At 46.4% G+C, this 25,624-nt stretch overlaps 1 protein-coding gene across 9 annotated transcripts in view; it reads left to right on the forward strand.

The window, feature by feature from the left end:
• LOC119953745 (protein shisa-6-like) overlaps nucleotides 1-25,624 on the forward strand; it is a 687,534-nt gene that overhangs the window by 655,818 nt on the left and 6,092 nt on the right. For 7 of the 9 annotated variants that reach the window (XM_038778327.1, XM_038778325.1, XM_038778324.1 and 4 more), the window contains one exon: nucleotides 25,217-25,369. The exons of 1 other annotated variant lie outside the window; for it this stretch is intronic. In XM_038778327.1, coding sequence (XP_038634255.1) covers nucleotides 25,217-25,369 — 153 coding nt within the window. The remainder of the gene's footprint in view (nucleotides 1-25,216; nucleotides 25,370-25,624) is intronic. One more of the 9 variants, XM_038778328.1, reaches the window with a different exon arrangement.

Below are 25,624 nucleotides of genomic sequence, written 5' to 3' on the forward strand. Positions count from 1 at the left end.
GCCAGTTGCCAGTTGCGGGAGAATCCTGCCTGTAGTCTATGAAATCAGACTGCTTTTGGCGAATGCAATTGCTGGAGTCCATTGTTTGCCTGAGGTGTAATTTCTCATGAGAACACGTTTTCCACGGTCAAAGGCTTTTGGAATGTTTTTTCCTTCCAGCCATTTGCGTCTGATGTTGTTGTCTGACTATTTCTGAAGTTAAAGGGGGAGTCAAAACATCGACTGTGTGCACAGTTTCCTTTTGAACGTTTGTGTAGCCGGTGATCTTTGTGTTGTTGAACGCGCAGTGTTTCTGTATGTGATTACAAAGTTATTGACTCATTTATGTAGTGAGCTTTTATCCCTCGAAACTTCAGTGCATGCTTGAGTGATTGTATGAAACCTTCAGCCAAGCCATTGGTAGCTGGTTGGTAGGGAGCAGATTTGATATCACAGATGCCACACCCCTTCAGGTAGTCCTCGAGTTCAGCTGATATGCACTGACTACTGTTATCACTTATGAGTTGCTCAGGTCAGACAAATCTCCCTTTAATGGAGAGAGATGCCTTTGGTCCTTGGTGGACTATGGCTAATTATCTATCCAGCCATGTCAATAAGTTGTTTCCAATAGTCTGGTATGTGGAATCTTGCTGAATGCCTTCTGGAAGTCCATAGCATCCATAGGTCTGCTTGATCATTTACCCTGCACAAAAATGTCAACTATCTTCAATAGACTTGAGATTCTCTTTATAATCCCATGCTGGCTCATTCTAATCATGTTTGTCCAAGTGCCCAGTGATACTGTCCTTAATTATGGATTCTATAACATTGCTGCCTCACGGCACCGAGGTCCCAGGTTCGATCCCGGCTCTGGGTCACTGTCCGTGTGGAGTTTGCACATTCTCCCCGTATTTGCGTGGGTTTCGCCCCCTTAACCCAAAGATGTGCAGGGTAGGTGGATTGGCCATGTTAAATTACCCCTTAATTGGAAGAAATGAATTGGGTACTCTAACTTTATATTTAAAAAAATGATGGATTCTACTGATTTAACTGGGATGTACTCATACTTTGCAACCCTGTTGAAATGAATAGCTGTAATGTGAATGCTCTTCAATGAATAGAAGCTGAACCACACACAAGGTGAATGCAGAAAAATCTCGTGGTGTGCTCTACATTTTGAAGAATATTTTAAAGCTGTTAAAGTATATGCAAGAACTTCTGTAATGGAAATGCCTATTAGTATCTCAGTGTGAATTCCAGTTTAGTAAAGTGAATAAAATGCACAAAGTTGGTGTAGTCACTCAGCATGTTTTGGCTGCGATATGGAATCTGCTATAATAGAGGGCAGCACGGTGGCACAGTGGTTAGCATTGCTGCCTCACGGCACTGAGGCCCTGGGTCACTGTCTATTTGGAGTTTTCACATTCTCCCCGTGTTTGCATAGGTTTCGCCCCCACAACACAAAGATGTGCAGGGTAGATGGATTGGCTCCGCTAAATTGCCACTTAATTGGAAAAAAATGAATTGGGTACTCTAACTTTATTTTAAAAAAGAATCTGCTATAATGTACATTATTTATGGTTTTGATGTATCTGCAAGAAATGTTTGTGCACTTGAGAATCCTACGGTATTTTTAACACTGCCAATTCACAAATATAACAGGGTGAATTCTGGAACAACAGACTTGTTCATTGCTGATTCTTGGCTGCCATTTATGAACAACCAAAATACTTTGGAGTGAACTCCAATCGTGTTCAATTTCAAAATGAACAGGTTTTAAAACATTGCACACAATAATTGGCAAGAATTAAAAGCAACACACAAAGCAACTTTAATTCCTCGTACTAACTGTGTATTCCAACAAGTGTTTATTTATGCAAGAGAATTAGAACATGCATTTCTATAGCACCTGTCACAGCCCCGGGACACCCCAAACACTTTATAGCCAATGAAGTGCTTTAGAAGTTATCATTGTTGTGATGTTGAAAGCACGGCAACCAATGTGTGCGTAACAAGATTCCAATGTGATAATGACCAGATAATCTGTTCTGGTGATGCTGATTGAGGTCAAACCTTGGTCAGGACATAGAGTCCATAGAATCCCCAGAGTGTAATTTTGTTCAGAAATGTAAAGAATTGTTGGCGGAATTAGCTTGTTTTACAGCTGAATTAGGGTTTGAGTTGAATAAACAAGCCCCATTAATACAAATGGCAGTTTTCATGCACTCTGAGTACTGTCATCAGAAACCTATACATGCAATTTTTTAATATCAATTATTATGCAGGCAGACTGTAAATTGCTTAATGTGGCATCACATTGTAAAGACAACTAATTAAATGTCCATCAGATAGTTTGATTAACATCAAATCACTCAAGTAAAATTGGGCAATATAATTTCTCTTCAGCCAGATGGACTACTAATATTTGAAGTTTACAATAGAATCCCTTGCTGACTAACACAATTCATTACCATCTTCAATATCATGTCAGCTTTAGACAGGAGTTTTAAAGAACTTTAATTCTTTGGTCACATTTTTTCCTTTGAACTAATTCACCTTTTGTGCTTCAACCGACCCGAAGAAAAGATGCACATCATTTTAAAATGGAGTGAGACCTCACAAATGATTAAATCCTCCTATTTACAGCAGCAGCATTTGTTGCTTTTTCTTTTAAAGGGAAAGATCAGCGAAGGTCAAGGACAGCAAGGCAGGGCACCACCAAAGTTGGATATAGTAGGAGAGGAAATTTGATAAATAAAGAAGTGGTTGTCAGTTCAGGTGAAGTCTTGTAGAAACATTCAGCCCAGAGAGAGGCCTATCGCCCCATCATGCCGTGATAGCTCGTTGAAAGAGCTATCCTATTAGTTGCAGTCTTGAATCTTTCTCCATAATTATATGAATATTTCCTTCTCAAGTACACGTTTTTGTGATTTACTATTAAATCTGCGTCCTTCACCCTTACTAGAAGTGCATTGTAGATCATAACAACTTGTTGCCTGTAAGAAATTCATCTTGTTTCCTTTGCCAATTTACTTAGATCTGTGTCTTGTGATTATCAACCCTCCTGATGGCGATAACAGTTTCTCCAAAACCTTTATTACATTTCCGATTAGCCGTCTCTGCCCTGAGGGAAACAATCCAAGCTTCTTTAATCCCTTTATGTAGCAAAGTCCCTCATCCCTGTACCTTCCAAATCAATCTCCTCTGTGTCCACTCCAAGTCCATATTGTAAAATTCTGTTGGGCGTAGGAGGAGAAGGTAAATGATTCCATTGTTCTAAGCTGCTTGAAAATAATGCGTTGAAGTGAGCGATGATGCAGTGATTTCAAATTAAAGGTTCATGGAGGTGTCATTCATACCAGTTCTCCATGTAACCGCAGGTGATCTGGGGGGTGTACTCCGTTCCCAAATACGAAAGAGAGAAAGTGAGGACTGATTCTACAATGTAGGGTGTTCAGCCTTTTTAAGTTGCATCAGAATTTCCAGTACATTACTTGACCTTGGTTAAAGTCCAACAGATTTATTTGGAATCACAAGGTTTCAGAGCATAGCTCCTTTCTCAGGTGAGTGAAGAGATAGGCTACACAAACACAGCATAAAAAGACAAAGCCAATGATACAAGGTGATACTTTGAATGCGGGTCTTTGCAGGTAATCGAAGTATCGTCTTGCATCATTGGCTTTGTCTATATATGCTGTGTTTGTGTAACCTACCTCTTCACTCACCTGATGAATGAGCTTCGCTCCAAAAGCTCATGATTCCAAACAAATCTGTTGGACTTTAACCTGGTGTTTAACCTGTGCCCACCCCAGTCCAATGCCGGCATCTCTACATCATTACTTGACAGTACTAATTGTGGTGTCCACAGCCCCCTCCTCCTCCCTCCGCCTACACCAATTCACCTCACCTCCTCTTAAGTTGAAGAGTTCAACAGGGGCTGGTTACATATTCTAGGATGACTCAAAAGCTGAGTGAAACCCTTCATACAGGTCTCCAATTGAACCTTGGCTGCATGACCCCCATAGCTGGCAGCCATTGCTGGTACTGCGGGTCTCGCAAGCCTAAATAAATAAATTGTTATTAGTGTCACAAGTAGGCTTGTATTGACAATGCAATGAAGTTACTGTGAAAATCCCCTCGTCGCCACACTCCGGCACCTGTTCGGGTACACTGAGGGAGAATTCAGAATGCCCAATTCACCTAACAAGCACATCTTTCTGGACTTGTGGGAGGAAACCGGAGCACCCGGAGGGAACCCACGCAGACACAGGGAGAATGTGTAGACTCCACACAGACAGTGACCCAAGCCAGGAATCGAACTGGGGTCTGTTGGGAAGCAACAATGCTAACCATTTGCTATGGCACCACCTATAGCACCAGCTCAAGTTCCAATCTAATTCTAGGCACCGGCCGCTGCCATGAAGTGGATCTCCACCAGGAGAATATAGAACTTAAACAAATGGCCTGATTGTGCGCTCATCCTGATCTGTATCTTGGCAGGAGGAAAGGTGGGGAAATAAGGCCATGGATTACTCAGGCCCATAGAATTGTAGAATCCCTACAGCGCAGAAAGAAGCCATTCAGTCCATTGAGATTGCACCGACCCTCCAAATACTCTACCTAGGTCCACTCACCTGCCCACTCTGCCCTCCCCTCTTAATCTAACTTGCACATCCCTGGACACTAAGGGGCAATTTAGCATGGTCAATTCACTTAACTTGCACATTTTTGGACTGTAGGAGCAAACCTGAGCACCCGGAAGAAACCACGCAGACAAGGGGAGAACGTGCAGATGTCACACAGACAGTCACCCAAGGCCGAAATTGGACCCGGGCCCCTGGTGCTGTGAAGCAGCAGTGCTATCCACTGTGCCATTGTGCCATCCTAGGCATAAATTAGAGCAACAAATATGCTACTGAGAGAGCACGGATTGACAAATGAGGGGACCCAAACAGAATGGCAGATTGACAAAGAAGTGCGCACTTCATTCATACGACTGCAGGAACGAGGAAAGCTCACGTGAGAAGACAGCAAATCAGAAAAAGTGTGATTGGGATCATTTTCATTTTGGTTTGCAAATGGAAATTTGGTGGCTGTTGATCAAATTTCCATTACAAATGTCGGACTGGAATCTCCGTTTCAGTGGCTAAGTGCCGGCTGAAACTGAGAATTTGCAGGCATTTTAAGATGCCAAAATCAAACTCTCACCGATTCCGGAACCGGTGAGGGGTTAGCAGCAGTGCCGGGTGAAACTCCCAGCTCCCGCGCCAAAAACGGCCAGGTCCCTGGTCACACATGCACATGCCGATGATCTGCAGCCATCGCACCGTACCACATGCGCCAGCCATGCGCGGTCCTGACTCGCCAAACGTGACCCCACAGACTACCCCCTGGCCAACACCTAGCCACCCCCCCCCACCAGTCCCCCCTTCCCGGCCCCTGCAGAAGCCCTCCCAGCCAGCGGCACAGATCCCAGCTGAGTGTGGCGGTGCTGGGCACAGTCCATAGCTGCCACGCCGGGTTCCCGACTGCTCAGACCACACATCAACTGCGTGGTCGGGAACTTGGCCCATCAGGAACGGAGCATCGCGGGAGGGCCTGCCGATGATGCGCCAACCCTGTTGCAATGGCGTGCAGCGCATGACGCAATGACGCCATTTCAGAGGGGGTGAAGACTTGAAAACCGGAGTCAAACTGGCGCCGTCCCCGCTTTGGCCATCGGAAGGGATTCTCCGCCCGATAGCCGATTACGATATTGGCGTCGGGTAATGGAGAATCCCACCCGTCATCTATTTTTCCTGTCAGTTGGAATGTGAAGAGATGACCAATCTGCAGCTATTATTTTTCCAGCCGTTCCCAGCGAAAGTTAACACCATTAAATCTAAGTTTGAAGGGTCATTTTTAAAAACTAAAGAAGATTTGTTTTCTTTATATTAGATAATTGTCCATCAGTCAGGTTGTGAGTGAGGTGATGACACACGGTGCGCTTGTGGAGGCTTTTGTTGAGAGTCATCATGCATCCTGAGTACAAGATACCTTAATAGCTACATCTTTGGTATAAGTGTCTCACATAGAATTTTTTAGGACGAATAAATGCTCACATTCCTTGGAAAACCTCTAAGAATCTAATAGTTAGAAGAGCAAAGAGACCTCAGGGTACAGATACACAAATAATCAAAAGTATATACACATTAAGGCCATGTTACGAAGGCCAAGCCGAGAAGCAAACCATGGATTTATTTCTGTCAGGATAGGATTGAAAAGCAGGGAGGTTATGTTAAGTCTCGTTAGAACCTTGGTTCGGCCACACTTGGAGTACTAAGCACAGTCCTGACTGCCAGACTATAAAAAGGACAGGTGGCATTGAAAAATCTGCCACTTGGTGACCTGTAAGAGATCTTTAAGGTTATGACATTTCATGGCATAAGGCAGACGTGGAAAAAATGTTTCCAATTCTATATAAACTTCTTGAACATGTTACCGCAGTAGTTTCACAGTTAGAAATGATATGCTGGCAATAAATGTAGCAATTACTCGGCAATATAAATTGGGAGATAGAAGGTCTCTTAAATAATGATAGGTATGCATTACACATCGATTCAAATCATGGTTAATTTTTAATTAATTCATGGTTGAAATGAGTTGATCTGTGGAAGGGTGAATATTTCGCTCAACAGTTGTTTTGTGAGGCTTTTCACTGTGGTAATAATACCAAATTTGAATGAGCGACGTACATTTCTAACAATTGATTGAACAACTCTTTTGATACAAGGCTGGATATTACTCTTTGATATAATGGACACTGCTTTTGTATCAAATTCTGTTGTCTGCATTTTTAAACAGAGATTTCATTTACTGTCGTTGATGTTAGTGAAGAAGCTGTGACCACTATTGTTCACTGTTTAATGAAAAAAAACTTGCAATTTTTGTGATTTTCACAATGTCAAGTGTATTTCCAAGTACTTCACATCCAATTAATTACTTTTGTCGTCACTGCTCGAATCAAACACTGCCAGGTCTCACAACCAATAACGATATACAAGGCGAGCTAATATATTTCAGTGATGCATTGGCTGGGGTATAAATGTTGGACATGGCACTGTGCGAACTCACCTGCCCCTTTCTGTATATTACCGGGAATATTTTATGTCTTTCAAAACAGGCAGACAGTTTAATATATCAGCACCTCTGACAATACGGCTTTTCTTTGGTGCTACACGGAAGTGTGATTGTTGAGTTCACGTTCTGTGACACGGGATGCATTGGGAACAAAAAGGTTTATTCACAGAGGTAAGGGAGTACTACGTACTTATGTCCCAGAAGGGACTACCCGCGCCCGGCTCACATTTGGGCTGAGTTTTTGTAGTCTAGTTTTCTCGCCCGCTGATGAGGGGCTCTGTCCCTCAGCGGGGGAGCTCGTACTCCACGAGTCTCATGGTGAACCTAATCGACCCAGCCTGTGGGTCTCATGGAGGTTAGAACAATAACGCTTATTGTTTGGATCGACAAGCTTCCATCCAGGAACAAGTGTGCTCCCACTGAGCTAAGCATGCATTAATGCAAAAGCTGACATATCTGCCAAAGGAGTGGACAGAACCATCTTTGTGTGTGCGAGAAGCCTTCATCCACTGATATCTGTGGCTGCTAACCTGTACACCCAATTATGGTAGGACGCTCCCTCATTCCCATCTTCGGATGTGTGGTCTCTGACATTGAGTTGGTTTAATAAAGAAGGTCAGATATGGAGGAACATGCGAGAAAACAAAGAAGAACGTGGGGGAAATGTCGAAGGAGACGAGAGGATTAAAACGTGAGAAAGAAAGGTGCAAAAATGCTGCAAAAAGCACGAACAGCAAAAAGGTGTGAAGGGTTGAAGCCCAGGTGTTAATATGTTTTAAAGTCATGCTTGTCAGATTGAGCAGATTAAATTCATTTACAGCCTAGAGAATTCACGCTTAGGCTAGTAAAAATATCACTTAAATTAATAATTTTAGCAAGGGAATTTTACTGTAACCTAGAAACATCTCTGCTATGGTACTGGTAATTAGCTACAGTCCACAAAGGAGCATAGGCATCATCCTCCAATGTCTGTCTGTCTGCCTGTACCTGTCTTTCATCCACCCTCGTGCCATCTATGAAAATTCTTTCCCCACTGATTCCTGTTCTCTGCTGTCCTCACTGTCTGTCTCATAGAGAGGCCAGTCCACATGCAAATATTATACATCCAGGAAATGTTGCGTCTTCCTTGTGCACATTCTCCAAGGTCAGAGTTTACACTCAACCCCACCTGGAGGGTCATGAGTTGGGGGAATATAAAATTGCATGTACAGGATTCCCTCCAGGATCCCACCCACCCTGACCGGGTCACGATTTTACACCCAGATGGACAGGGCCTCATAGGAATCCCTCCCTTACATAGAACATAGACCAGTACAGCACAGTACAGGCCCTTCAGCCATGATGTTGTGCTGACCATTTAGCCTAATCTAAGATCAACCCAATTAAGGCCGCTTAATAATCACTTAAAGGCCTTTTCCCTCCTAACCTTAATTGTAGGCTGGTGAGCAGATGATAAATCTGCGGGGCAGTTGAAAATTGAACACAATTCTATCTTGGACAGGAAGGTGAGAGGGGATGCACTTCCATCAGAAGCTGCCTTCTAACTGGGGGACATTCCCCTCCAGGTCCAGTGACTTTCAGACTTCCCTATCCCCCACAGCCTTTCCCCCAAGATCTTGATCTCCCCGACCCCTGCCACTTATCTTCTGGCCACTGCAGTACTGTTCCTTGAATGACTGGAGAGTTGCCAGCTAATCTACAAAGAGATCAAAGCAAATTACTGCAGATATTGAAATCTGACACAAAATCAGAAAATACTGGACAATTTCAGCAGGTCTGACAGCATCCGTGGAGAGAGAAGGGAGCTAACGTTTCGAGTCTGGATGACTCAAAGCGGCGTGTTTCTGACAGCACAAGTCCTGCCTCTGCCAATCAATGCTCGTTAGAGCGTGAAATGGCATTGGGCCTGCTGGAGTTGGTGGCGATGTGTTCCCCACCAACTCTTCCGATGGTGGGGGCCGAGCCTGAAAATTCTGGTCCAAGTGTTTTGCCGTGTTTTACCTCTTTTTTCTAAATACTCCCCTCCTGTTTGCAACACATGTAAAAAGTATGAGCTTCCGGATTGGGGCAAGTGGAATCCTGGAGGGAATCTTGTCCGTGTAACGTTATGGCCCCGAACCTCAGGTTTACTAGATTGATTCCAGAGATGAGGGGTTTGTTTTATGAAGACAGATTGCACAGTTTAGACCTATACCCTCTCGAGTTTAGAAGAATGGGAGGAGATCTAACTGAGGTATATATGATAAAAGATATTGACAAAGTAGACATAGAGTGGGTTATTTCCACTTATGGGGCAATCTGGAACGAAAGGAAAAGGCGTAGCAAATTTAAAACAGATAAGAAATTACTTCTCTCAAAGGGAAATGAACCTGTGGAATTAACTACCCCATAGTGCGGTGGATGCCGGGACCTTGAGGAAATTGAAAGAGGAGATCGACAGATTGGTAATGGGTTGAAGGGTTATGGAGAACAGGCAGGTAAGTGGAGTTGAGGCCGTGAGAAAATCGGCTATGAGCATATTGAATGGCGGAGTGGACGCAAAGGGCTGAATTGCTTACTTCAGATCCTAGTTCTTAAGTTCTTATATTCCTTGATATCACTGCATCAAACAAGTTCTTCTTAACACCAGCAATCTCGAGCACCCATTCATTTGACCACTTGGCTGTCCTTAACACATAATGTTGCCCAAGTACTTCCATTTCAAATACCTGGGCCGGAATTCTCCAAAATCCCAACCAAATGTTGACGCTGGTATAACACTGGAGTGTATCACGCCGACGTCAACAGGTCTCTTGGCCCAGCGATTCAGTGGGCCACAGGGTGCCAGCACAACGTGGAGTGCTGCACAGTGCTCCGGCGCCAATGCACAGCCAGCGCAAGTCCGCGCATGCGCGTGGTGGCAATTTCCACGCCAGCACATGCGCGTGGTGGCCGTTTTCGTGCCAGCGCTGCGCAACATAGTGGAGCCACACAGTGGGCATGTGCAGAATCAGGCAGGTCCACTCCAGATGATCAGTAGCCCCCAATCGCGGGCCTGGCCGTCGTGCAGGCCTCCCCCCGGCGACTGATCCCCCTGCCCCCCACCAGGACGGCCACCGTGGCCACGGGTCCGAGCTCCCGCCAGGCGGTACCAGGTTGGAACCATGCCAGCAGAACCCGGCGGGAACATGCCCGGCGCTGCATCGACCGCGCACGCGCGACTGGCGCCGATTCTCAGTCGGAGTGGCGTGGCGGGAATTTCCGGCGTGACCGGCGATTCTCCGACCCAGCGCGGGCTCAGAGAATCCCGGCCCTTATTTGAGCCACACCACTCTTCGAGATACTCCAGCTTTGCCAAACATACATTGGCCTTGCAAGAACTTTCAAAAGGCAAATTTTAGTTGTAATCGAGATGCTGTGGCTACTCCATACTCTTTTAAGTGAGTTCACAATGCCATGACCCTTCCATAGAGAGAGATAATTGGTTATATAGCTTCAGGGAAATGATTCTTGATGGGGTCTGAGGAGATAGAACCTCCATGAACCTCCACAAGGTTTGAAGTCAGAAACCTTGGTGTCATTCTACACATAGCCAAATGAGCTAACTGACCCCCGTTACAAATGGAGTGAAATACAACACTTGACTGTTCATGGCATTTCTGCTAATGGATTTACTCCTCTTTCCATTACATTCAGTTGTTTATTGCACTGTACTGTAAGGAATTATCTTCCGACACACACCATTTTACAACCAAGCACATTGGGCTGGATTCTCCAAACATGAGGCTATATCCCAACGCTGGCGCAAAGACATTGGTGTTTCACCCAAGACTTTCCATATCAAAATTTACAGCGATTCTCCTACCTGCAGGGGACTAGCAGGGCCCCGGAGTGCTTCTCACAGCTCTGGCTGCGGATACGGGCCCCGGCACTTCCGGTGGGGAGCCCGCAGTATTACTCTGGGTCTCTAGTTAACTAGTCCAGTGACAATACCACTACACCACCACCTCCCCGGGTTGGTACTTTAAATGTGGCAATCAGTCTTTGAGCTTTATTGTCATTCAGCTTTTTGACTTTAACTATGGTGTTTGGGTTTTCCAACAGCCTCATCAAGGTGGGGATTTGAATGATTCAGGTGGTCAGTGCCTTTACACCTACCTCCTGGACTTAGGTGCCTGTCTGAGGATCTTCCTTGTTCGTTCATTTACATCCCCCCCCCCAACCATCCACCTCAAGACAGCAATGGAACCTCCCAATCAAACCCCATCATCGTCAGTCAACCACCTTTCTCTCCCATCCCAATCAATCCTTGTCCTCACCAGCAATGACTTACCTGGTCCTACAGCCTTTACAACCAATGTAACTCGAAGGCAACCTGTTGATCACGGCGAGGAAGTAATTGGTGATGTCATTCTGGATCTCTCACACCCTTTGTATTCATGACCCACCCCCCACCTCAAAACTGGTGGATCAGTCAAGTAACAATACAAACTTAAAATCTGTGGATTGAATGACAAATCAAGAAAAGCCTTTTTCCTTATTCTTTCATGGGATATGGGCAAGACTGGCGAGGCCAGCATTTATTGCCTATTCCAATTTCACTTTGAACTGAATGGCTTGTTAGAACATTTTAAAGAGCAATAAAGAGTCAACCCCATTACTGTGGGTCTGGAGTCACGTGAAGGCCAGGCTAGATAATGATGACAAATGTTCTTCACTAAAGGACACAAATGAGCCAGATGGGTTTTTATGACAATTTGGTACGATTACATTAACTCCAAGTTTATTAATTGAATTTAAATTCCATCAGATGCTGTGGTGTGATTTAAACCCATGTCCCTAACGTATTATCATGGGCTCTGGATTACTAGTTCAGTGACATTAGCCTACACCACAATCTCTGCCAGGCTCTGCCACCTGAAAGTGGTGACATGTAAAATCTCTCTATTTCTCTATCTCTGTTTAGCGTTATTGCTAAACCTGGTGCATGACTTTCAATCGCACTTTACCTGGGCCCTTGTCCCCATGGTAATCAGGTCACATTGGCTTATTGCTCGGCAGAACCAGCAGGAGGTTTTTATCCTGAATTAAAAGACGGTTTAAAACATAACCATCTTATAAACCCTTGTATTCTTAACAATGACACCTTTAAATACGTGAAGCTTCCCACAGTGTTTCGCAGTACGCAATCAGGCAGTAACTGATACCAAACCAAAGAAGGAGACATTAGAGCATGGGTCAATGAGGTTAGGTTTAATCAGGTTTTAAAGGAAGAGATTTCCAAGAACGAAATTACAGAGCTTTGGGCCTGGATCTTCTGGAGACATGGCTCCCAAAAGTGGGTAAATCAAAGCAATGATCACTGAACACTCTGTTTAAAGAGAAATTTGTTTTCCCAGTGCAGCTTAATATATTAAGAATGTTCAATAACAGGTAAAAAGCCTATTACAACACAACACATGATTTCCTTTATGTTTGCTTATTTCGTATTTGGTAACCGGTCCTGCTCGCTGAAGTGGTCCTCAGGATTGCTTCTCAATTAGACGCCTGCTGTATCGCATCCTTCATTGTGAATTATCTCTTGCAATCTCCGTATTTGGAAATGGGTTCCTAGAGAGATAACAATGTGTTGCCTTTCTGCAAATACAATTACAATTACACAGTACAGGTGTGGTGATTAAGTGATGGAATTATATTTGAGTTTGCATGCTGCTGCAGCAAAAATATCTAATTAGTGCATACTGCGACATTCGCCTGCCATGGAAATGCACACAATCTGAGCACGTTTTCAGGCAGAAGACTGGAAACTATGGATAGTTACTCACAGCTCAGTTTGCCAGTTGCCATTTATTCAGTGTTTCATACTGCAATAAAGGGCTAAGTCCTGTGACGCAGTGGGTAGTATTACAATCCTCGACCAGCCTCAACAGTGTTTAGGATATTGGACTGAAACTTCAATATTTTATTTTAGTTTTGTCAGACTGTGGGGAAAGGATACCTCGCTCCAGGAGTTATTTCATGCAAAATAGGAATATGGTATATTAAATCAAACTTTATTACTAACACAGTTTTAAAATATTGTTAACATCACACAAGAAAAATAGCTTACAATTACCCTTTAAACAATGCTAATCAACATGATACCCTTAAATGCTATCTTTATGCTCCCTCAAACAACAAAACCATGTCATACTCAATCCACTTTTAAATACAGTTAGCAGACCCAGGTATACTTGCTGCACTGAGATGGTCTTTGAGACCGTTTGAAGAGATAGACCTGAATCCTGTCAGAACAATGCAGGATCTCGAGCTGACGTCTTCAGAGACTGTCTTCATGGTTTAATTTTCAGGAAAACTGAAGAATCTCTGCTTCTCTGTTAAAAGTCCTGGTACTCTATCTCCTCCCATTAGTTACATCATCTTACCAAGCTGAAACACAATGGGTGGGATTTTCCGCCTGCCAGGTCCATTTTCTGGAGCAGCATGGTGCACCCCAACCGGCAGCGGGATCCTCCTTCCCAACAGCCGACCAATGGGGTTTCCCATTGTGGCCACCGCCACACCATCGGGAAATGTGCGGCCGTGAGTGCACTGCAGGTGAAGCGGAGGATGCCGACCAATGTTATCTAATTAACTACTCCACAGGGAACCATCTTAATCCAAACAAAAATCCATTAGCCCAAGGTTTTCGATGCTTTAATTTCACCCCTGGCTTTCCCCAAGACAAACCAAGATTTGTAAAAACACTACTGCAGCAGTCATACACACAATTCTTACAGCGCCAAATCAATATAATACAATATATCTGAAATTACTACATTCCTTACAGTAGCATCCCCACTTCTGAGACCGAAGCACTCGGTTCAAATCTTATTCCAGAGTCCGATGGCCAAGGCAGGTGTGTTCACAATGGATATCACCCTGCAAATGCTTCTGAAACATGCCAGTCATGGACCATAACAGAAGGAGAGATTCCTGGTCAGCCATATGAAATGAAGAAAGTTGAGGCCTCTGCCATCACTATCCATAGCTCTGGACCAAACATGAATGTTGCTACAACAACCTGGACTCCCATCATGAACTGCAACCACTGCAGAAAAGTTCATAACAAGTGAAAGTGCAGATATATTGGAGTGAAACATTTGTGACCTGCCCAGGACCAGCTTCTAATGAGGTTATATATTGTCTGTATGGTCGTGGATTCATACCAGACACATCACAAGGCATGAATGGTGACATATGACCACACCACATTATTGTGACCTGATTAGTGACTAAAGGTATGCGTGGAGGCTATACACAGCTTATTATAGAGAAAGCAACAATAAGGTTTGATTCGCATTGTTCACTGAATGCTTCACAAAAAGTATTGTTTGTAATATAAGTGGGATCCCACTCATTACCAGTTCAAAGTGACTGACAGATAACTGCCACGTATTCTTTTAAATTTAAACCAGGCACCCGATTGGCCCTGGGGAATGAATCAACAAATGTCTGTCACTTATTTAGTTTAGCTGAAACAAATGAAAGTGTGTATATGTTCTTTCTGTCTTCAAAGAACAGGGCTTTGGGTATTCATTTAAATACCATCAACTGGTGCATTCTCCATGGCAATGCCTCTCCCAATCAGCATTTTCTTCTCATACAGTATAAATTGTTGCTTCCCCCTTATACTGATATTGTTGCAAAGTGTCCTGATGAGTGCAAGATGAAAAGCTATGACATGTCTCTTTTCAGCAATACTCAAGTTCTGTACTACAAAATGACTACTCACATGTCTGTTTGTTTTGCTTCTGGATTGAGTACTTGAAGTGATTGGACTTTTATGAATGGGGCTTTTTTAATATAGTCAAGTGCTGTAGATATTTAGGACATAATTTTACTTCACTTCAGCATGGCTTCTCAGGTCTGCCCAAGGTGGATGCTGGATTGTTGACAGGGTGGGGATAAGAGCAAAGAGTGGTGAGTGGGGGTGTTGAGTTTGCACAAAATTGGCATGGGGCTATAAAGGGTTATGAGGCTTGAGGCATTCACGACCAGTGGGTCCTGCGGGGCTGGGGTGCGCCATCGCCCCAGGGAATCATATTTTAGTGTTACTTTGTAAGTTTCCTTTTGAAATTTTGACTTTTGCCGATCAGAGGTGCCCCCCACCCCCAACCTGTTCACTCAATTTATTGATTTTATATTTATAGAAAAGGAAGGGCCATGGGGATGGACAAGGGCTCAACAACCAGTGCATATGGACATGCGAGTGAGTGGGGAGATGAAGGACTCTGAGGGGTCAGGGCTGGAGTGCCTAATATTTAAGAAAAAAACTGGGATGAAGTAGCACAGAACTAAGGCAGGCCTTTTAAACAGCACACCTTGACACTCAGCAGCCTCCGTGGCTAACTCCAATCTGGGGGCAACGAGCCTGACTACAGCTGCACCAACCCACCCAGAACGAAGATTCTGCCATTTGGATCACTTTTTATCAAAGTGGATATAGTAAACCAGGAAATCTCCTGCCTGCCTCTACCTGACATGGAGTAAAAGAAAACAGGCCATTGTCTCAATGGTCTAAATTTTTAATCAGTTCTGATGCATTTGACTGAGCTGAGACAATAGTTATCGCAACTTTTTTTTTGTTTTCCTTTTTTATAGCTAGGGTAATATTGCAAAACTTTGGCTGACTTGTCTTGAGGGGGAGCTAGTGTCTGGTCTTAGAGTCCTAGGTTCATTGTTGGCACAGAAGGAACCATTCAGCACATCGTGTCTATTCTGGGTTTTTGTAGAGAAGCCAAGTCAATCCCATTCTCCCGCTTGATCCCCGTGGCACTGCAAATTTATTTCCTTAAATAGCCATCCAATTTCCTTTCAAAATCATTGATCATCTCTGATTCCGCCACACTTGTCGGCAGTGTGTTCCAGGCCATTACCCCTCACTGCGCCAAAAACAATCATTTTCACATTCCCCTGAATCTCTTGCCCAAGACCTGTGTGCCATATTCCTCATGCCACAAGCTAATGGGAAGAGATTCCCTTTCCCTATCTGAACTGAGCCAGTCACAATCATATTCATCTCTTTTGCTCTAAGGAAAACAATTCCAGCTTTTCCAACCTAACCTTGTAACTAAAATCTCCCATTCCTGGAACCGTGTCTTCGGGAAAGATTTCTAGTCAGGCTCCGTGGTTGGGAGATGCAGCTGTGGAGATCACTACAGAGGAAATTCATAGCAGAAATTAGATCCTCAACCTCCCGCCATACCCGCAGGACATCAACAGGAACCACACCAAATTGGAAACACAAATGGTGGGAGGTGGCACAACGTGTTAATGTCAGCAACACTTCCCCAACATCTAGCAGTGCTGGAAGACATTTTGTGATACTGCAGCTACCATGGGTGTGCGACAGGTTTGGCCATCTTTTCCAGCCTGTTACTATTTTTATGTTCACATGTGTAACAATTCAGGCTATGTCATTTGCAATTCTCGACAGACTAATTGGGGTTAGTGACTGGCTGGCATTTCTCAAAGCTCTTTAAAGAAGGTGACATTTAGCTTCATTATTCAATGGTTATGAATGAGTGCCTTTACGATATTTAAAACATGGCGACATTTGCTCAATGATGACAAAGAGCACATGTCAGAGAATGTGTTGTTGCAACCACCTCCCGAAGATATTCGCCAATTGTCGTTTAATTCTGAAATGTAGCCGTTCCGAATTCTGGAAGTGTCTGTGAACAGTTTTGATCAAACTTCACCACTATTCCACAACCAGGAGAACTTCACCAAAAAAAAATCTGGATGTGCAGCTTTACCGTGGTTTGAGTGGCATCAGTTTCTTTTTCTTGTAGAGTACTTGCAAAAAAAACATTGCAAGATCGCTAAGAATTGAAGGTTAATCACCAGAAGACTGTGAGAAAACACAGGAGAAAAATCATTGGGACATGAAAAAATAATATGTTCTTTCATGCTCAATCAACATTTCAGTTTAATAGGTATAAAATGATTGGGGAAGGGGTGAAAGGTTTGACTGACAGAGAAGCATCACCCAGCTGGATAGGAATGGTCATTATCTGGGAAGGGTGGGTACCAGGAGGCCAGACCCGTTGGTAATCAATGACGGGAGCATTGGGCTGGGGCAGTTGGAGGTTGAAGGTCATATGAGGGGAGTAGGGATGTGAGGGAAGAGAAGGAGGAGGGGAACATAGAACATAGAACAGTACAGCACAGAACAGGCCCTTCGGCCCTCGATGTTGTGCCGAGCAATGATCACCCTACTCAAACCCACGTAACCCGTATACCCATAACCCAACAATCCCCCCATTAACCTTACACTACGGGCAATTTAGCATGGCCAATCCACCTAACCCGCACATCTTTGGACTGTGGGAGGAAACCGGAGCACCCGGAGGAAACCCACGCACACACGGGGAGGACGTGCAGACTCCACACAGACAGTGACCCAGCCGGGAATCGAACCTGGGACCCTGGAGCTGTGAAGCATTGATGCTAACCACCATGCTACTGTGAGGAAGGGGACAGGAAGGAGAGGGAATGGGAGAGGGAGTGGAGAGAAGGAGAGGTTGTAGGAAGGGCAGGGGAGATGGGAAGGGGAATGGAGGTGAAGGGGCAGCCAGAAAGGGGCGAGTTGGAGGTGGGAAAGGGGAGGAGTAGGCCGAGGAGTGAGGGGGTGGTAGGAAGGGGGAGGCAGGATGGGGAGGGAGGAGATGTGAAGAGGAATGAGGACGCGAAAGGAGGGGATTAGGGAAGAAGAGGACTAGGGAAGGAGGGGTAGGTGAAGGAGGAGTGGGGAAAGATGGGGTATGAATGGGGAAGAGGGAAGGAGCAAAACAGGTGAGCGGAGGAACAGACAGTGGGCAGAGGGAAAGGAGGAAGGGGAAAATAAGGAAGGAAAGACGGAGGAGGGAAAGTAGAGGCTTTGGAAGATGAGTAAGAGGAATATGAGGAGAGGAGGTGGAACTTACTAACCTCATCTCGATCCCGGCATCACCAACCTAACGTTGATCTGTGCTGCTCTGACCTCACCTCAGTCTGGGTTTCTCGGACCTCAGCTCATCTGGACCACTTCGATCTCACCTTGATCCGGACCTCACCAATCGCACTTTGATCCAGGCCTCACCAACCTCACCCTGATCCAGGCCTCACCAACCTCACCTTGATCCAGGCCTCACCAACCTCACCTTGATCCAGGCCTCACCAACCTCACCTTGATCCAGGCTTCACCAACCTCACCTTGATCCAGGCCTCACCAACCTCACCTTGATTCGGGCCTCACCAACCTCACCTTGATCGAGGCTTCACCACCCTCACCTTGTTCCGGGCCTCACCAACCTCACCTTGATCCAGGCCTCACCAACCTCACCTTGATTCGGGCCTCACCAACCTCACCTTGTTCCGGGCCTCACCAACCTAACCTTGATCCGGACCTCACCAACCTCACCTTGAGCCGGGCCTCACCAACCCTCACCTTGATCCGGGCCTCACCAACCTAACCTTGATTCGGGCCTCACCAACCTCACCTTGATCCAGTCCTCACCAACCTTACCTTGATCCGGACCTCACCAACCTCACCTTGATCCGGGCCTCACCAACCTCACCTTGATCCAGGCCTCACCAACCTCACCTTGATCCAGGCCTCACCAACCTCACCTTGATCCGGACCTCACCAACCTCACCTTGATCAGGGCTTCCCCAACCTCACCTTGATCCAGGCCTCACCAACCTCACGTTGATCGGGCCTAACCAACCTCACCTTGTTCCGGGCTTCACCAACCTCACCTTGATCCGGGCCTCACCAACCTCACCTTGATTCGGGCCTCACCAACCTCACCTTGATTCGGGCCTCACCAACCTCACCTTGATCCGGACCTCACCAACCTCACCTTGATCCGGACCTCACCAACCTCACCTTGATCCGGGCCTCACCAACCTCACCTTGTTCCGGGCTTCACCAACCTCACCTTGATCCGGGCCGCACCAACCTCACCTTGATCCGGGCGTCACCTACCTCACCTTGATCCGGACCTCACCAACCTCACCTTGTTCCAGGCCTCACCAACCTCACCTTGTTCCGGGCCTCATCAACCTCACCTTGATTCGGGCCTCACCAACCTCACCTTGTTCCGGGCTTCACCAACCTCACCTTGATCCGGGCCGCACCAACCTCACCTTGATTCGGACCTCACCAACCTCACCTTGATCCGGGCCGCACCAACCTCACCTTGATCCGGGCCTCACCAACCTCACCTTGATCCGGGCCTCACCAACCTCACCTTGATCCGGGCCTCACCAACCTCACCTTGTCCCGGACCTCACCAACCTCACCTTGATCCGGGCTTCACCAACCTAACCTTGATCCGGACCTCACCAACCTCACCTTGATCCGGGCCTCACCAACCTCACCTTGATCCGGGCCTCACCAACCTCACCTTGTTCTGGGCTTCACCAACCTCACCTTGTTCAGGGCTTCACCAACCTCACCTTGATCCGGGCCTCACCAACCTCACCTTGATCCGGACCTCACCAAACTCACCTTGCTCCAGGCGTCACCAACCTCACCTTGATCCGGGCCTCACCAACCTCACCTTGTTCCGGGCCTCACCAACCTCACCTTGTTCTGGGCTTCACCAACCTCACCTTGTTCAGGGCTTCACCAACCTCACCTTGATCCAGGCCTCACCAACCTCACCTTGATCCAGGCCTCACCAACCTCACCTCGATCCAGGCCTCACCAACCTCACCTTGATCCGGGCCTCACCAACCTCACCTTGTTCCGGGCCTCACCAACCTCACCTCATCAGGGCTTCTCCAACCTCACCTTGATCCAGGCCTCACCAACCTCACCTTGATCCGGGCCGCACCAACCTCACCTTGATCCAGGCCTCACCAACCTCACCTTGATCCAGGCCTCACCAACCTCACCTTGATTCGGGCCTCACCAACCTCACCTTGATCCGGGCTTCACCAACCTCACCTTGATCCGGGCCTCACCAACCTCACCTTGATCCGGGCCTCACCAACCTCACCTTGATCCAGGCTTCACCAACCTCACCTTGATCTGGGCCGCACCAACCTCACCTCGATCCGGGCCTCACCAACCTCACCTTGTTCCGGACCTCACCAATCTCACCTTGACTCGGGCCTCACCAACCTCACCTTGATCCAGGCCTCACCAACCTCACCTTGATCCGGGCCTCACCAACCTCACCTTGTCCGGGCCTCACCAACCTCACCTTGATCCGGGCCTCACCAACCTCACCTTGATCCAGGCCTCACCAACCTCACCTTGATTCGGGCCTCACCAACCTCACCTTGATCCAGGCCTCACCAACCTCACCTTGATCTGGGCCTCACCAACCTCACCTTGATCCAGGCTTCACCAACCTCACCTTGATTCGGGCCTCACCAACCTCACCTTGATTCGGGCCTCACCAACCTCACCTTGATCCGGGCCTCACCAACCTCACCTTGATCCAGGCCTCACCAACCTCACCTTGATTCGGGCTTCACCAACCTCACCTTGATCCGGACCGCACCAACCTCACCTTGTTCCGGGCCTCACGAACCTCACCTTGATCCAGGCCTCACCAACCTCACCTTGATCCGGGCCTCACCAACCTCACCTTGATCCAGGCCTCACCAACCTCACCTTGTTCCGGGCCTCACCAACCTCACCTTGATCCAGGCTTCACCAACCTCACCTTGATCCAGGCCTCACCAACCTCACCTTGATTCGGGCCTCACCAACCTCACCTTGATCCGGGCTTCACCAACCTCACCTTGATCCGGACCTCACCAACCTCACCTTGTTCCGGGCCTCACGAACCTCACCTTGATCCAGGCCTCACCAACCTCACCTTGATCCGGGCCTCACCAACCTCACCTTGATCCGGGCCTCACCAACCTCACCTTGATCCAGGCTTCACCAACCTTACCTTGTTCCGGGCCTCACCAACCTCACCTTGATCCAGGCCTCACCAACCTCACCTCATCAGGGCTTCTCCAACTTCACCACATTAGAGCCTTTCCGACCTCAACTCAACAGGGCCTCTGCAACCTCACTTTAACAGGCCTCTCCGACCTCAGCTCAATCCCGGCCTCTCCAATATCCTCTTCATCCCAGCCTCACTGACCTCAACTGGATCCCGGCCTGGACAGTCTTCGCTTATCCCAGGCTGACTTAAAATATTGATAGGACTGGCCCAGAAAGGGTCCCTTTCAGTTTCCAGCCAGCACTTTTAACAGAGATCTTCAGAGGGGGAGAGGGCGAAGGTGGGGAGCGGGAAGAAGGAGAAGGGTAAGGAGCAGATGGGAGAGGAAGTGAATGGGAAGAGGAAATAGGGAAGGAGGGGAGGAGAAAGAGGAAAGAGGGCAGAGGGAAAGGGGCAAGGAGGAAAGGAGGGAGGGAAGAAGGGAGGGAAGAAGGAAGAGGGGAAGTAATAGGTGGTTTGGGAGAGCGTAAATGAGATTTTGGGAGTGGAAGAAAGGGTATGGTGGGAGGAAGGGAAGAGAGGAGAAGGAAAGAGAGAGGTTAGATCGGGGTATGGGAGAGTGTGACCCTACACACTGCAGAGACAATCTGTTGGTACTTGTGGTGGTATGAATAACATAGCTGCCTGCCATTGGTGCAGAACACCGGCTTACCATTGGCCCTGGTCGGTCATGTGCCTCTCGACCGATTGGTTGAGACCAGTCATGTGACGGCTCCCCGATTGGTCGAGAGGCTGAGTTAACCCCGCCTCCAGGGTGAGGTATAAATACCCAGCACGCCCGGCGGTCGGCCATTTACTGTAGTCGACATCTAGCTTATTAAAGCCTACTTTTGTACAGCAACTCGTCTCGCGTTCAATTGATGGTTCATCAGTACTTAGGAAACATTTGGCAGTATATGTGGACACATGTTGTTGTGATCACAGCTGCACAATGATGTCATTTGATAACCATCATTTGACATCACAAATGTGGTTCTGTGTGAATATGAAAGCCAAATAGCCAGTTCTGAGTGAAAATGAAAATGAATGATAGCCAGATGTTTGCTTGTGAGTGGAAATGATAATGAGTGATGATAAAATGATAGCATTTTAGAAGAAATCACGTCAAATGACGGCAAAATGATTTCAATTAAGTGCAGGGGCTGGTAGCTCAGTGGGTTAGATAGCTGGTTTGTGATGCAGGACAATGCCGACAGTGCAGATTCAATTTCCGTACCAGCTTACCTGAACAGGCGCTGGAATGTGTCGACTCGGGGCTTTTCACAGTAACTTCATACTTGTGACAATAAAAGGTTATTATTATTAGCTGACATCAAACAAAAGCTTTTGAAAACAAATGATATCAAATGATGTGAATTTTTTCAGACAGGGAAGGTAAGTTTAAAAGTAGGGTTTATGGTGGAACATCAATTGTCCTCCGAACCCCTCCAGAAATAATCCAAGTTGCTGTCCTAACTAACTTTCCCATTCCCATTCCTCCCTACCCAATTTGATGTGAGCCAATGGGTCAGGCCAATCCCAGTGAGCAGCATCCTTTGACACCAACATATCGCCAGTCGAGTTTAATTGAAACCTGGATGTGGCATTGGCTCCAAACGCTTCACTCTCAGCAAGGGGAGGCAGTCGGCCTCGGTTATGAGTGGAAAGAATTGGGAACATTGAACTTGTGCATGATTTCTCCATTGACACATACAGCAGTGGTACGACATGCACTCCCACCATTTTGCTGGTTTGGTCAGCAGTATAAACCTGTACTGAATACTGCTGTTAATTTTACCCAAGAAATGCATTAGTATTAGGCCCCATTTCACACTTGTGAATATAAGCTTGCATGCTCCAAGTAACGCAAGGCTGACAACTAAGGTATCTCATGACTAATTTATCCCCTATGCTAACAGCAAGACAGCTCTCACTATTTGAAGGAAGTACCTAGATGTTACATCTTTTGATCTCTCACCCACACAATCTGTAAGATGACTTTGAATGTGTCATCTGCTGCAATGCATATTTTCAGATACAATGTGATGTGGTTTACACCCGATAAATAGATTGATTAAAGTAGAAATTTGAAATCCTTTTTGGCTTGACAGTTAAATTCACTAACATGGTGTGTTACTAAGCTGTGCAGATTTGAATGTTCCATGTTTTGTGCTCAGTTATCTAACAACAGTGAAAGTATCAGTGGGAGTGCTATCAATGGCCTCTTTCCCTCCCCCCACCTCCCAACCACCATTACTGAGGGGGAAAAGTATCCAGTATTCCAACTTCCAGTTGCTATAGTCCCTCACTGCCATGTGGAGATGGAGGTTAGATTAGGTGTGGTGTCTGCTTGGAAAGGTTACTTGGCTGAGGTGTTAGGGGGCTACCAGGGAGCTACGGGGTTGCTTCTCCATTTCCCGACACTAGTATTGGAATTCCTGATTGTGTGGAGAATGGTGAGTTGCACGAAAAACGGGATTGGCACCGGGCGTCAAACCCGTTGTGATATTCCAATATCCCACCAGCAGCCTCAGCGCGCTACCTGCCCTTCACCGGCGGGAGGATGCACATCAGCAATTTGCATCCATTTCAATATTTCACAGCGGGAAATCCATCGGGTGGTCTTTGGTGCAAGTTTACCCCAAGTATGGCCCTGACGCGATGGACACAGAGGTGGGTCAAGGAGTTCAATGCATAGCTGAGGTGCCCCCCAAAGTTCATCAGCAGGCCTCCCCCTCCATCCCAAAGTGAATATTCTGCCTCCAACTTCTGCTGACAAATAGGGGCATCCTCCCCCACACCAAAGGAATAATGGATCACCTTGCACGCATGAGAATGACCCGACCCCTTCCCCCACTAACCTCCACGGCCCCTGAAGCCCCCTCCATCAGACCCCCCCCCCATCAATCACTCCCATCAGTTCCCCTCATCAGACCCCCCCCATCAGTTACCCCCATCAGATCCCCATCAGACCTTCCATCAATCCCTGTCAGGCCCTTCTGATCAGGCTCCCAACAGTCACCCCCATCAGCCAACCCCATCAATCACCCCCATCAGATCCTCCATCAGACACCCCCATCAGTTACCCTCATCACCCACCCCATCACTCACCTCCATCAATGGCCTCATCAGAGCTGCCCATCAGATGCCCATCAGTCACCCCCATCTGTCACCCTCATCAGACCCCCCATCAGTGACCCCCATCAGAAACCCACATCAATCACCTCTGCCTGAAAGCTGAAGAACGGTCCAGGCAATACAGTGAAAGAACACTGCATTTTCACTTACCCTTCCCTATCGTCTGCTGCCTCAGTCAAAAGTGTTTCATGCAGCAGCTGTTACAAGCGTCAGATGTTCCATCTAAAGCCAAGGACATTCAAAGGGTTTCAAATCCCTGACAGCCTTTGAAATATCAAACTCCCATTCAATTTCACACGGCAATACATTTCGCTAGCCAGTGATTGACAGTTTTATTAGTCCAGAGACGTTAATTGATGGATTATTTATCTATCTTTCCCTTCACGCTTGAATGCATTTCAAGTTACCCTGCTTTGATGCTAACCGTGATGTTTATAAACACTCTTACAATGATTGACAGCTCCTAACTGCTTCAAAAGGAGCAATTTTATGCTGCGAATAAGAGGAAATGAAATCAACATTTTTTGACCAAATGGAAAAACCCTCCATTCTCCTTCCCCACCAGGCCATCTGTCACTTGTTCTTTAATTTTCATTTCACTGAAAATGGACCTATATTCTTCCATTAACACATTCTGATATCTTACCTTTATGGATTTTCCTGCCATTACCACTTCCTCTGCCTTGTGATCTGCACATTTGTGTTGAAATCTCTCCCAGCTCTCACCAATTGCTTACCTTCTACTCTGCTCTAGGTGCCCAATCCCCTTATACGGGATATAATCCATCACATTCCTCCCTCCCTTTAGCTCTGAAGAAGAGCCAGATAGACCCGAAACATTAACTCTATTTTCCCTCTCCGCAAATGCTGCCAGACCTGTTGCGGTTTTCCAGCATTTTCTGTTTTGTGTTTCAGATTCCAGTGTCCAGTTTTTATTCATCTGATTGAAAATCTGTACGCTCTCCCCTTACTTGATCTTACATAATTCTTCTCTTTTATCTCTCCCACTACCTCCATTCTCACAGAAAAACCTCGGATGAACAGTATTCTTACTTCTGCAACGGAACCATATGATTTGTCTTTCTCAAGATCCTACCAGAATCTGTCGCACCTTCCACCATCTTACGAGTCTGCAGTCAAATCTGACTTAAGCAAGTATTCTTCACTAAAACGATTAAGTAGGTGTCCCATAATTTTCCATTAACATTATTTTGCATCACATCTAGGAACTCGAATCTGGTAATTTATTTTATAATTAACTCCTGCTATCTTTCAACTGCTTCAGCCTTGTAGAGTCCCCAGCTGCTTGGTAAATAAGAGTGACAAACTGTATAACTTCATGGTCAGCCATCATTCACTGATGGCCAAGCTCTTCGTTTCAGTTGAAAATCCCATGGATAATTCAGCTCATTGCAGGGGTGGGAAAGTCACGT

The sequence above is a fragment of the Scyliorhinus canicula genome, chromosome 18, assembly GCF_902713615.1.
Source record: "Scyliorhinus canicula chromosome 18, sScyCan1.1, whole genome shotgun sequence".
NCBI lineage: Eukaryota > Metazoa > Chordata > Chondrichthyes > Carcharhiniformes > Scyliorhinidae > Scyliorhinus > Scyliorhinus canicula.